A 13,348-nucleotide genomic window follows, 5' to 3' on the forward strand; every position below is an offset into this window, starting at 1 on the left:
ACACACACACACAAACACACACACACACACACACACACACACACACACACACACACACACACACACAGGTCAGGGTCTAGTTCAACACAAGTGTGATGCAGAACTGACATTGGGAAGACAAAGACATGACATGGGGATAACATGGGGATGACATGGGGGATGACATGGGGATGACATAGGGATGACATATGGATGACATTGGGATGGATAGAGATGCCAAAGGGGGTGCTATTGAAGTAGCATAGCAGTGATCCAGGGATGAGCACAGCTACCTTCAGGATGATCTCTATGGTGAAGAGGCCGGTGAAGACGTGATCTGCATAGCCCAGGATCTGAAACACACACACGCATGACATGAGGCTTATAATGCATCATACCCATTCATATCTTATAATGCATCATACCCATTCATATCTTTATAATGCATCATACCCATTCATATCTTATAATGCATCACACCCATGCATATCTTATAATGCATCATACCCATTCATATCTGCATCTCTTATAATGCATCATACCCATTCATATCTGCATCTCTTATAATGCATCATACCCATTCATATCTGCATCTCTTATAATGCATCATACCCATTCATATCTGCATCTCTTATAATGCATCATACCCATTCATATCTGCATCTCTTATAATGCATCATACCCATTCATATCTGCATCTCTTATAATGCATCATACCCATTCATATCTGCATCTCACAGTGCTTTGATGTAAATAATCCTATCCATTAGAGAGCAGAGGAAATCCCTTTAACGGAGCCAGGCAGACAGAGAGACAGGCTGGCTGCTTCACACCTCTGCAGAGCAGGGAGAGAGGCCCTACTGAACCAGGACACACACACACACACACCAGAGCAGAGAGAGAGGCCCTACTGAACCAGGACACACACACACCAGAGCAGGGAGAGAGGCCCTACTGAACCAGGACACACACACACCAGAGCAGGGAGAGAGGCCCCTACTGAACCAGGACACACACACACCAGAGCAGGGAGAGAGGCCCTACTGAGCCCTGCTCTGATGGGGACAAGACACACACACACACACACACACACACACGCACACACGCACACACACACACACACCCGAGGCCCTACTGAACCCTGCTCTGATGGGGACAGGACACACACACACCAGAGGCCCTACTGAACCCTGCTCTGATGGGGACAGGACACACACACACACACACCAGAGGCCCTACTGAACCCTGCTCTGATGGGGGACAGGACACACACACACCAGAGGCCCTACTGAACCCTGCTCTGATGGGGACAGGACACACACACACCAGAGGCCCTACTGAACCCTGCTCTGATGGGGACAGGACACACACACACCAGAGGAGGCTCGTCCATTGAGGCAGGGGAGGACAGTCCTCCTCAGTTTTTGGAGATAAGAGAGGGATTAAAATATAAATATATGAATGTATTTATTTATAATTAATATGTAATTAAGTTTTGTTCATAAAGCAGGTTTTCCCTATGGATAAAACCACATTATTGAAAGACAAGAAGCTCACCGAGGGGTAACGAGGGTGTCCGTTGGTGTTCTGACATCAAATTCGCCGCAAAGTATGAATCCTGTAGGGTTTTATTGATCATTTTATGACATCCATTGACTTGTATTGAAGCGACCGTTGTAGATGTGTAGATCAATCCGCAGAGGGGATTCAGGAAGCGGAACTACTTACGGTAGCTATTGTTATTGCTATACACCTTGGTGAGTTTCTTGTCTTTGAAATCGAGAGTTTAACATGTTTTTGAATTATTTTTCACGGTGCCCACCCACATCCATGGTATGACTAAAACAGTGGTAGAGCAATTATCAGACTTTCTCAAAAGTGCTAGTTTTGTCAACGTTTTGATCTGAACCATTGTATATGATCATAAGTAACATTAAAACAGGGCTAAATATGCATTTTCCCTTTACTGCTCCTTTAAGTTAGGCTATTGTCTTTGCTTAAGAAATCCTATGATATATGAGGACACAGCCATGAGTTTAGGAATAACTACTGTAATACAAAAAAATAATAATAATAGAATTCTAACGGTAGGTTACTGTTACAAGTCTGCTGTACTAACGGTTGTGTCACTTGTGTTGCCGTGTTTGGGTGTGCCTTGAATCAAATAAGTGCATCATGCGTTGGTAGCCTCCCTCTGCCCACTGCAGCTGGAGCAAACTGACTAGGCTAGGCTACTGCTGTTTCTCTCGTTCTACTAGGCTACTGCTGTTTCTCTCGTTCCACGACAGGGCGGCTGTAGCTCAGCTGATAGAGTGGGTCATTCAATGATCAAAGGGTCAGTGGTTCGAATCCCGGCTCCGACTGTCCACATGTCGAATTATCCTTGAGCAAGACACCTAATCCCAAATTGCTCCCAATGAGCAGGTTAGCGCCTTGCATGTCAGTTACTGCCATTGGTGTGTGAATGGGGTGAATGAGAGGCCATTGTAAAGCGCTTTGAGTGCCGCTAAGGTGGAAAAGCGTTTTATAAGTGCAGTCCATTTACCATTTACCATTTACTAGGCTACTCGCTTCAAAAACGGCTGAATTACTTGTGCAACAGCTGTTTCATTGTGAAAAAAAAATAGGGCCTATATTTTCCTGATAGGTAAGATTGATTTATATTACTTTTGAAATATTACACAATTATTTTGATAAGACTGACTCACTCAGAAGAAATGCAGCCGCTTGACTGTCAATTGCGACTGGGTGGCTGTCCATGTAGGCAGTCAAATCAAACAAGCTTGACATTTATTTGGAAACAGCAAGCTAGCATAACCTGTTTGATGGTATTTAGTTTTGATAACTAGTCATTTGATATACTGTATGTTTGTCCATATTACCTAGCTTACAGCTAGACTTTTCTCTGGCTTGACTTTTCACTAGCTCACCACTTGCCAGCAACAAACCTGGACTAGGCTATTCCAACACCCCTCCCACTGGTACGAGTTCATTCATATTCAAGTAAACTGGATGAATGTGTTTCATAGCCCCACGAAAAATATGATCAGTGGGCTAATGGATTGTGGGGGAGGGGGGTGCTACTAATGTTAGCGAGTTCCAGCCACAGCTTCATTGTGCTGTTGCCGGTGACCGCTCCATTCCTGAAAAAGATTCCGGTCTGCCGCAGGTGTTGGGCTGAATTGGAGAGTTTGATTGATAGATGCCAGTCCTGATTTTGATAGCAACTAGCCATGAATGAAATGTACTGCATTTACTGGGCAGCATCAACTGCCCAGTTGTCAAAATTAATTGCCAACAAACTGATTGTGTTGGCCAGCTATTTTTCCACTCAACCTCCCTCCGTCCACTGCAGCTGGAGCAAACTAATCAGGCTACTGCTAGTTCTCTCATTCTCTTGGCTACTGGCTTTAAAAAACCATTAAACCTACAGTACCACCAGACCCATTCTAAGTGTTGACCTGGCAATCTGCCCCAAATATTCCAGCCCAGTTGGATAGAGAAACTATCAATTCAAATGCAGACCAACCATTTGAGATAGAATTGAATGTTTAGGATTTCTAAAGCAAATATACACTAGCCATTGAGATCTGGGATAGTCTAGGACAAAACCATGAGTTTAGGAATAGCTACTGTATTAAGAAGATAAGCATTTTCCTATAGATAGGACATCAACTATTTTATAAAGTTCACGGCTACAGACCTTGAGGGATAGGCTACTGTACCATTGTTGTTACATTGTTACATAATAAAAGTAATGAAATAATAATAATAATAATAATAATAATAATACAAATAACAGAAAATATTGTCTTTCCTTCTTAAAGATTTAATAGAATTCTAAAGCTATCCCTCAAACAATAGGACAAACCCGTGACCCTCATGTTACAAGTCTGCTACACTAACGATTGAGCCACTTGGGCAGCCATGTTTGTGTGCCTTGAATCGAATAAATGTATCATGTGTTGGTAAATATGTGTTGAAGTGTTTAGTGACATTCATTGATTGTATATTTAATGTTGTTACTCTGACTGCATCATTGAAAATAGGGGTTGATAATGAGGGATTTCTGAGTTTTCGGGTTTGAATCTAAAGAATGAATGAAGTCCGATCAGTTGGTAAAATAATTACTCCTCAACTAACCAATTTGATGTAGGCTACTTTCTCTGCTGTAGCTAATCCAAAAAAACAGTTTGCAATTCAGACCAGCCAAACTGAGAAACGGCAACCAGATTGTCAGAGAAGCCTTGTAGCCTACTGCCCCTGTAACAGTCGTTGTTGCTGTGATCACGTTAGGACAAAGTTTGGCTGATTGTACGTATGTATGTATGTGTGTATGTATGTATGTATAAAAGTATCGAACCACCTGTAAAAATGCTCTAGAATACAGGATTTGGCATCTCTTCGCTTCAACATTTTCAGGGGGAGGGCCCCCAGACCCTCTTGGTGACCCAGCCCAGACACGCAATTTGACTTTCTGATCAGGGGGGGCAGTCAGTCCCAGTTAGAGGCAGAGTTTACAGACTTTTTATTTCTTCATTAAAACAGAATGTATGCTGCGCCTTTCATGCTTCAATGTCGGGCTGTGTCATTATAAACAGCGTATTGGAATCCAGCAATTGCCTCTTCACATATAGCCTATCTGCATTTATATCAAAGAATAATCACCGAAAGAATAATACTGTGTGTATAATCAATTTGACAACTGGACAATGGATACATTGCACAGCAAATATGCAGTATCCAACAGTTAGTTCTTGGCTAGCAATATAGGCCTACAGCTATGGGATTAGCTCATGTTTGGGTTGCTGTCAAAGCTGCCACTCTTATGTTGCTATAGCTACAATTATCAGAACAATATGAACATTTAGTTGAAAGTTTTCCATCCACCCATCCATCACTGGATGAGGAATAAGCACCGCAAAGCGATCAATTCTCACGCAAGCAGGAGCCAGGCTGTTCAGTGCATTTCTCCGATCCGGTGTTGCGACCCAGTCTCTAGAATACATGTTTTGGATGCGTATGTGTGTGTGTGTGTAGGTGTGTATGTGTGTGTGTATGTGTGTGTATGTAGGTGTGTATGTGTGTGTGTGTGTGTAGGTGTGTATGTGTGTGTGTGTGTGTGTGTATGTAGGTGTGTGTGTGCGTGTGTGTGTGTGTGTGCGTGTGTGTGTGTATGTAGGTGTGTGTGTATGTGTGTGTGTGTGTATGCGAGTGTGTGTGTGTATGTGTGTGTGTGTATGTAGGTGTGTGTGTGTGTGTGTGTGTATGTGTGTGTGTGTGTGTGTATGTGTGTGTATGTAGGTGTGTATTTGTGTGTATGTGTGTGTGTGTGTATGTGTGTGTGTATGTAGGTGTGTATGTGTGTGTGTGTAGGTGTGTATGTGTGTGTGTATGTGTGTGTATGTAGGTGTGTATGTGTGTGTGTGTGTGTAGGTGTGTATGTGTGTGTGTGTGTGTGTGTGTGTGTGTATGTAGGTGTGTGTGTGCGTGTGTGTGTGCGTGTGTGTGTGTATGTAGGTGTGTGTGTATGTGTGTGTGTGTGTATGCGAGTGTGTGTGTGTATGTGTGTGTGTGTATGTAGGTGTGTGTGTGTGTGTATGTGTGTGTGTGTGTGTGTGTGTATGTGTGTGTATGTAGGTGTGTATGTGTGTGTAGATGTGTGTGTGCGTGTATGTAGGTGTGTGTGTGTATGCTTGTGTGTATGTAGGTGTGTGTATGCGTGTGTGTGTATGCGTGTGTGTGTGTGTATGTAGGTGTGTGTGTGTGTGTGTGTGTGTATGTAGGTGTGTGTGTGTGTGTGTGTAGGTGTGTGTGTGTGTGTGTATGTGTGTGTGTGTGTGTGTGTGTGTGTATGTGTGTGTGTGTGTGTGTGTATGTAGGTGTGTGTGTAGGTGTGTGTGTGTGTATGTAGGTGTGTGTGTGTGTATGTAGGTGTGTGTGTGTGTAGGTGTGTGTGTGTGTGTGTGTGTGTGTAGGTGTGTGTGTGTGTGTAGGTGTGTGTGTGTGTAGGTGTGTGTGTGTTTGTGTATGTAGGTGTGTGTGTGTGTGTATGTATGTGTGTGTGTGTGTAGGTGTGTGTGTGTGTGTGTGTGTGTAGGTGTGTGTGTGTGTGTGTGTGTGTAGGTGTGTGTGTGTGTGTAGGTGTGTGTGTGTGTGTGTAGGTGTGTGTGTGTGTATGTAGGTGTGTGTGTGTGTGTATGTAGGTGTGTGTGTGTGTAGGTGTGTGCGTGTGTGTGTGTGTGTGTGTGTGTAGGTGTGTGTGTGTGTGTGTGTGTGTGTGTGTGTAGGTGTGTGTGTGTGTGTAGGTGTGTAGGTGTGTGTGTAGGTGTGTGTGTGTGTATGTAGGTGTGTGTGTGTATGTAGGTGTGTGTGTGTGTAGGTGTGTGTGTGTGTGTGTGTGTGTGTGTGTATGTAGGTGTGTGTGTGTATGTAGGTGTGTGTGTGTGTAGGTGTGTGTGTGTGTGTGTGTGTGTGTAGGTGTGTGTGTGTGTGTATGTAGGTGTGTGTGTGTGTGTGTGTAGGTGTGTGTGTGTGTAGGTGTGTGTGTGTGTGTGTGTAGGTGTGTGTGTGTGTGTGTGTGTGTATGTAGGTGTGTGTGTGTGTGTAGGTGTGTGTGTGTATGTGTGTGTAGGTGTGTGTGTGTGTAGGTGTGTGTGTGTGTAGGTGTGTGTGTGTGTGTGTGTGTGTAGGTGTGTGTGTATGGTACCTGGTTTCTGAAGGACTCGTTCTTGACTGGGTCCTCTGCGGCCAGAGAGATGCTGCTGAGAAGGATGAAGAAGAGGATGAGGTTGGTGAAGATGTTGTGGTTGACGATCTGGTGACACAGGACCCGGAACCTAGAGAGAGAGGAGAGAGGGGGAGAGAGAGACGAGACAGAGAGAGAGAGGGGGGAGGGGGAGAGAGAGACGAGACAGAGAGAGAGAGGGGGGAGGGGGAGAGAGAGACGAGACAGAGAGAGAGAGGGGGGAGGGGGAGAGAGAGACGAGACAGAGAGAGAGAGGGGGGAGAGAGAGACGAGACAGAGAGAGAGAGGGGGGAGGGGGAGAGAGAGACGAGACAGAGAGAGAGAGGGGGGCGGGGGGGGGGAGAGAGGGAGGAGAGAAAGAGGGAGGAGAGAAAGAGAGAGGAGAGAGGGGGAGAGAGAGACAGAGAGAGAGGGGGGAGAGAGGGAAGGAGAGAGAGGGAAAGGGAGAGAAAGGAGAGGGGGATGGGACAGAGAAGGAAGGGAGGGAGAGTTATAAAAATGCTAATTGCATTCTGAGGTCTTGGTCAGCTTGTTAGACGCAGATTCCTAGACAGTGCGTTTCTGTTGTCACAGCTAAGCTACTGAAATGCACTTTAAATACAGTTGTATTGTATTTTATTTTTGATGCTAACTTGTTGGTGTGGCTGAAGATGAAGAAGGCCCTGGCCTCAGGTATGGGCACCGCCTTCTCCTTCAGCTGGATGTCTGACAGGGGCCTCGGCCGGGGGCCCACGGGCATCTCCGGCTCCTCCTCGTCCTCCTCTCCTGGAGCGGAGGAGAAGAGCAGAGAAGAGGGGGATGAGGTCAGAAGGGGGGTGGGATATCAGTGGTCAAAGCACACACAATTTTGGAAGCCGTTTTTCTGCCTTTTACTGAGAAACAAGTCATGGTGGTCATGATTGACCTCTCTCTCTCTCTCTCTCTCTCACACACACACACACACACACACACACACACACACACACACACACACACACACACACTGACACACACACACACACACACACATACACACACACACACACACACACACACTGAAAAACAACATTTACAGGACAAGGCACAGCAGACAAATAGGGAACCATTGTTGGTGTATTGCAGTTCTTATGTGGGTCTAATGGAGTTCTAATGTGGGTCTAATGGAGTTCTAATGTGGGTCTAATGGAGTTCTAATGTGGGTTTAATGGAGTTCTAATGTGGGTTTAATGGAGTTCTAATGTGGGTTTAATGGAATTCTAATGTGAGTCTATTGGAGTTCTAATGTGGGTTTAATGGAATTCTAATGTGGGTTTAATGGAATTCTAATGTGAGTCTATTGGAGTTCTAATGTGGGTTTAATGGAATTCTAATGTGGGTCTAATGGAGTTCTAATGTGAGTCTATTGGAGTTCTAATGTGGGTCTAATGGAGTTCTAATGTGAGTCTATTGGAGTTCTAATGTGGGTCTAATGGAGTTCTAATGTGGGTTAAATGGAGTTCTAATGTGGGTCTATTGGAGTTCTAATGTGGGTTTAATGGAGTTCTAATGTGGGTCTAATGGAGTTCTAATGTGGGTCTAATGGAGTTCTAATGTGGGTCTAATGGAGTTCTAATGTGGGTTTAATGGAGTTCTAATGTGGGTTTAATGGAGTTCTAATGTGGGTTTAATGGAATTCTAATGTGGGTTTAATGGAATTCTAATGTGGGTTTAATGGAATTCTAATATGAGTCTATTGTAGTTCTAATGTGGGTTTAATGGAGTTCTAATGTGGGTCTAATGGAGTTCTAATGTGGGTTTAATGGAGTTCTAATGTGGGTCTATTGGAGTTCTAATGTGGGTTTAATGGAGTTCTAATGTGGGTTTAATGGAGTTCTAATGTGGATTTAATGGAGTTCTAATGTGAGTTTAATGGAGTTCTAATGTGGGTTTAATGGGGTTCTAATGCAGGACTAATAGAGTTCTAAGGCGGGTCTAATGGAGTTCTAAAACCCAGTTAGTTATTTTTCTGGTTTTCTGGTTCTCTGCTCCTGCTCTGTCCAGTGTGGTTCTCCCCCATCTAGATCAAGCTTACTTTTCAGCACCGGTACTGTGGTACCTGGGAAGTCGTTGGGCGGGTATGGGTTCTTCTCCTCGTTCTCCTCTCCCGTGTATTCATCTATGTTGATCTGAAGACAGAGACACGCTCACCAGACCAGCCAGATGCACCACGCTAGCACAATTGTCATTGAACAGACGCACAACGCTCATATTATACAACAGTCATACAACGCTGTCAAACACGCACGCAAGTTACACCACAGTCATTCACAACGTGCGAATTGCTGGGGGGGATGGGGGGGATTTCCCCCCCTCTGGTTTTGATATCTCCTCCTCTGATCATTCATTTTTATCGCCGGTGGGGATACGTTTTTATCCCTGCTTCTGGTCAGACTGAATATAGCTAGAATGTCCTGTGCCCGAAAATAGATGGCGCAATTTAGAAAAACTACACTAGCTATTTCAAAAATATGATTTACAACAGCTAGTTCTAACCACGCGTTTGATTGTCATGGCAACTGTCAACCACGTGCCTATTCTACTAGCAAGAATTAGCAATGAAACGGGGTCAACAAAGCATTTCGTCATATTTTGCTGCGAGGATTTTGGAGGATGCCCAAAACGCCAGAGCAAAGCAGACTCTTCTGCTAGTGCTAAACATCGGTAAGTGACAGGATGAATATTTTATTATAATACAATTATTGTTGTGGATATTAGGCGATAGCCAAGTCAGCGCAGCACATTGTCGCGGCCACCAATTTAGCCTCTTTTTTCACGAGACCAATACCAATTTATATTTTATCTTGTGTTCCAGATTTTCTTTTCAGCCTTGCGGCCTGGCCTACCGGTGAAAGTGCTGAGTGCTGAGTGTTAGCCTACAGATTTGTCGGGATAGATGGCTGGTGTTCAGATTTGCTTTCAAGGCACAGGCCTACTGTAACAGTGATTTGATGTAGCCTATAGGCTAATGCACCCAGTACTAGTGCCTACCTTTAACTAGCCTACACATATCACTTTTTTGAATGAGGTCTAAAGGTCTATGATGAGGACGGGATAGCTCTACATTCATAGCAGTGTGATCAATAACCTAACATCGTATGGTTTGTCCTTTCTTTTAGCACTTTGTTGGGTGTAAATAGGCCTATAAGAATACAATAAGAACATACAGTTGTTTCCTTTGTTCTAATGTTTACATTTGTTCAATTTCTGGACATTACATTTTATTTGAAAATGTCCCCCCCCCTGTTTTTTTTTTTTTTTTACAAATCACACCCTGGTCATTCACTTTATCAACATTCACACAACAGTCACACAATTGAACATATAATGGTCACATAATAGGCAGACAACACAGAACAGAACACAGCAGAACAGATCAGAGCAGAGCAGAACAGAGCAGAGCAGAGCAGAACAGATCAGAGCAGAGCAGAGCAGAGCAGAGCAGAGCAGAGCAGAGCAGAGCAGAGCAGAACAGAACAGAGCAGAGCAGAGCAGAACAGAACAGAACAGAGCAGAGCAGAGCAGAGCAGAGCAGAGCAGAACAGAACAGAACAGAGCAGAGCAGAGCAGAACAGAGCAGAGCAGAGCAGAACAGATCAGAACAGATCAGAACAGAGCAGAGCAGAACAGAGCAGAGCAGAGCAGAGCAGAGCAGAGCAGAGCAGAACAGAACAGAACAGAGCAGAGCAGAGCAGAGCAGAGCAGAACAGATCAGAACAGATCAGAACAAAACAGAACAGAGCAGAGCAGAGCACAGCAGAACAGATCAGAACAGAGCAGAGCAGAGCAGAACAGAACAGAATACAGAGGTGTAGTCTGTTCAGACCTCTTACCACCTGTGGACCAATAACAAAACCCAGACACAGTTTAAAAGTAGCAGGTGTATACTGCAGGTTAGGAAGATACATGTTCTAGATGGAGTATCTTATCAGAGGACCAGGGGGGAGCCATGTGTGCCAGGTGTATCAGAAAAGTGCTGAGAGCAGCAGGCTAGAAAAAGGCAGTGGAAGTTTCACAGATATGAGAGCGCTAGGTGTTAGCGCCGTTAGCTCAGCATGGGGGAGCTGCAGTTCAACAGGCTAGCGTGTTAGAGAAGACCACAGAGGTTCTGCCTTCACCAGAGGGCCCTGGGGAGCCAGGCGGAGGGGGGGACCCCCTGTCTTACAGAGAGGGAGGACAGGAGGATGCTGACCGCTAACGAGGCTGGTGGTGGGACACTGGAGGACATCAGGCAAGAACATACACAGGTATCTATGTTCAGAACCACACGACCGTCCTCAGAGATAATGTTTGTGTGTGTGTGTGTGTGTGTCACCTTGGTGGCGGTGTGTGCCTCTCCATCAGAGGTGATGGACTTCAGCTCGATCTTCTCTTCCTTCTTCTTCTTCATCTCCAGCGGAGGCTTCTCATTGATATGGCGCTTGTCTGGACTGGCCGTCCTGGTGGGAGACAGCAGGGACACTGTTATACCGCACACACACTCACACGCACACACACACACAGACACACACACTCACACACACACGCACACTTGCATCACGCACGCACGCATGCACACATACATCACATCACACACGCACTCACACACGCACACACACACACACACACGCACACACACATAGACACGCACACTCACAGACACGCAGTGTACCTGGCCAGCTTCTTCCTCTCCTTCTCCTCCTCTTCCTCCTTCTGCGCTGACGTCAGACTCTCCGCGTCCGCCAGGTTGTCCACGGCGATGGCCAAGAAGACATTCAGTAGGATGTCTGTTCAGAGGGGCGGGGGCTAAGGAACCACAGCCAATCACAGCCAATCACAGCCAATCAGATGGTCGACGGAAACTCTGCCTCCAGTGTTGGAGAACAGACCAGTCCAGATGAGCTGCTGTGAATCATGCACTCAAAACATCCAATAGAAAGTTCTGGATGCAGAGGATGCTACTGTAGCTGTCACTGACTGACATAGGGCCGCTACTTTCACCTCTATCTTCTACGCTCTGGAAACAAATATCTGCTATGTAGTACCATTTATAGCAAAACAAGAACCTTTTCAAAAAAGGAGTTCAATTTAGAACCCTTTTTATGGAAGGTGTGTATGGGTTCTCTATGGAACCTTATTTCAGAGGGTTCTCCTATGTTCTCTGTAGCTATCCACTTGCGTGCGGCGCTGCAGGAGGATACAGTTTCCACAGATGAAGAGGATGATGAAGTAGATGCAGACCAGCATGCCTGGGAAGGACGGGCCTCCGTACGCCATGATGCCGTCGTACATCACAGAGTTCCAGTCCTCGCCCGTCAGGATCTGCACACAGATGCACACAGACAGGACAGTAGAACCGAGTAGAGCACAATAGAGGAGAATGAAATAGAATAGAATCAAACCCAGGAAGAGTAGAGTAGAGCACCATACAATCTAATTAAATATAATGAGAATAGAATAGAATTAAGAGTAGAATACATAAGAGTACAGGGTAAATAGAGTGGAGTGAAGCTAGGGTACTCTCCACTAGACTACCGGGAACATGCTAACTGGGAAAGACTGTAACAGAACATAGAACCCAGTGGAACAGAACAGAGCCCAGCGCGTGTACCTGGAACACGGTGAGCAGAGACTGGGGGAAGTTGTCGAAGGTGCTGCGTCGCGTCTCATCGAAGTTGAACTTTCCTCCGAAGAGCTGCATGCCCAGCAGGGAGAAGATGATGATGAAGAGGAAGAGCAGCAGCAGCAGGGAGGCGATGGAGCGCACAGAGTTCAGCAGAGACGCCACCAGGTTACTCAGGGAGTTCCAGTACCTAGACACAGAGAGCACAGTCAAGACTACAATACCCATAATACACCAGGTTACTCAGGGAGTTCCAGTACCTAGACACAGAGAGCACAGTCAAGACTACAATACCCACAATACACCAGATACCGGTTACTCAGAGTTTCAGTATCTAGGGTGGCAAGAGGCTTGAGTCAAACTACAATACCCACATTGCACTTTGGTTCTCCAGCAGTGCCTGTCCTGACTTTGCCAGTTAAGTTATTCCAGTGACACAGAAGGTGTGGAGGTTGTGTCCCTGTTTCCTCTGACAGCTTCATGTTCAATCCACCCTTCTAACCATCATAGGACCGTGTTCAATCCACCCTTCTAACCATCATAGGACCGTGTTCAATCCACCCTTCTAACCATCATAGGACCGTGTTCAATCCACCCTTCTAACCATCATAGGACCGTGTTCAATCCACCCTTCTAACCATCATAGGACCGTGTTCCATCCACCCTTCTAACCATCATAGGACCGTGTTCAATCCACCCTTCGAACCATCATAGGACCATTATAGGATCATAGGACCATGCTCAATCCACCTCTTATTTGTGTGTGTGTGTGTGTGAGTGTGTGTGTGTGTGTGTGTGTGTGTGTGTGTGTAAATCAGCCAGAGTGTGTCAGCGGTGTGTCAAATTGGCAGAACGACAGAATTGAATTTCCCTCCATTGGATCAGTGATTCTGACAGGCAGCCATGCTCCTAGTGGATGAACCTCTCAATGGTGGGTTGAGGGGAAGAAACACCTGCTGCTCTACTCTTAGCAGTAGTACTGTTGATTACATGGTCACAGATCT

The 13,348-nt window shown here is 45.5% G+C and overlaps 1 protein-coding gene across 1 annotated transcript in view; it reads right to left on the bottom strand.

Moving 5' to 3' along the window:
* Positions 1-76: 76 nt before the first annotated feature.
* The window catches only part of LOC311317037 (voltage-dependent L-type calcium channel subunit alpha-1C-like), a gene marked incomplete at both ends in the record, with an annotated part of 479,213 nt that continues 465,941 nt past the window's right edge, over positions 77-13,348 (bottom strand). The window contains 9 exons of the mRNA XM_084448035.1: positions 77-103; positions 273-332; positions 6,689-6,818; positions 7,360-7,492; positions 8,802-8,871; positions 11,058-11,181; positions 11,394-11,508; positions 11,923-12,043; positions 12,333-12,534. Coding sequence (XP_084304161.1) covers positions 77-103; positions 273-332; positions 6,689-6,818; positions 7,360-7,492; positions 8,802-8,871; positions 11,058-11,181; positions 11,394-11,508; positions 11,923-12,043; positions 12,333-12,534 — 982 coding nt within the window. The remainder of the gene's footprint in view (positions 104-272; positions 333-6,688; positions 6,819-7,359; positions 7,493-8,801; positions 8,872-11,057; positions 11,182-11,393; positions 11,509-11,922; positions 12,044-12,332; positions 12,535-13,348) is intronic.

The sequence above is a fragment of the Borostomias antarcticus genome (genome assembly GCF_949987555.1).
Source record: "Borostomias antarcticus genome assembly, chromosome: 13".
Classification (NCBI taxonomy): Eukaryota; Metazoa; Chordata; class Actinopteri; order Stomiiformes; family Stomiidae; genus Borostomias; species Borostomias antarcticus.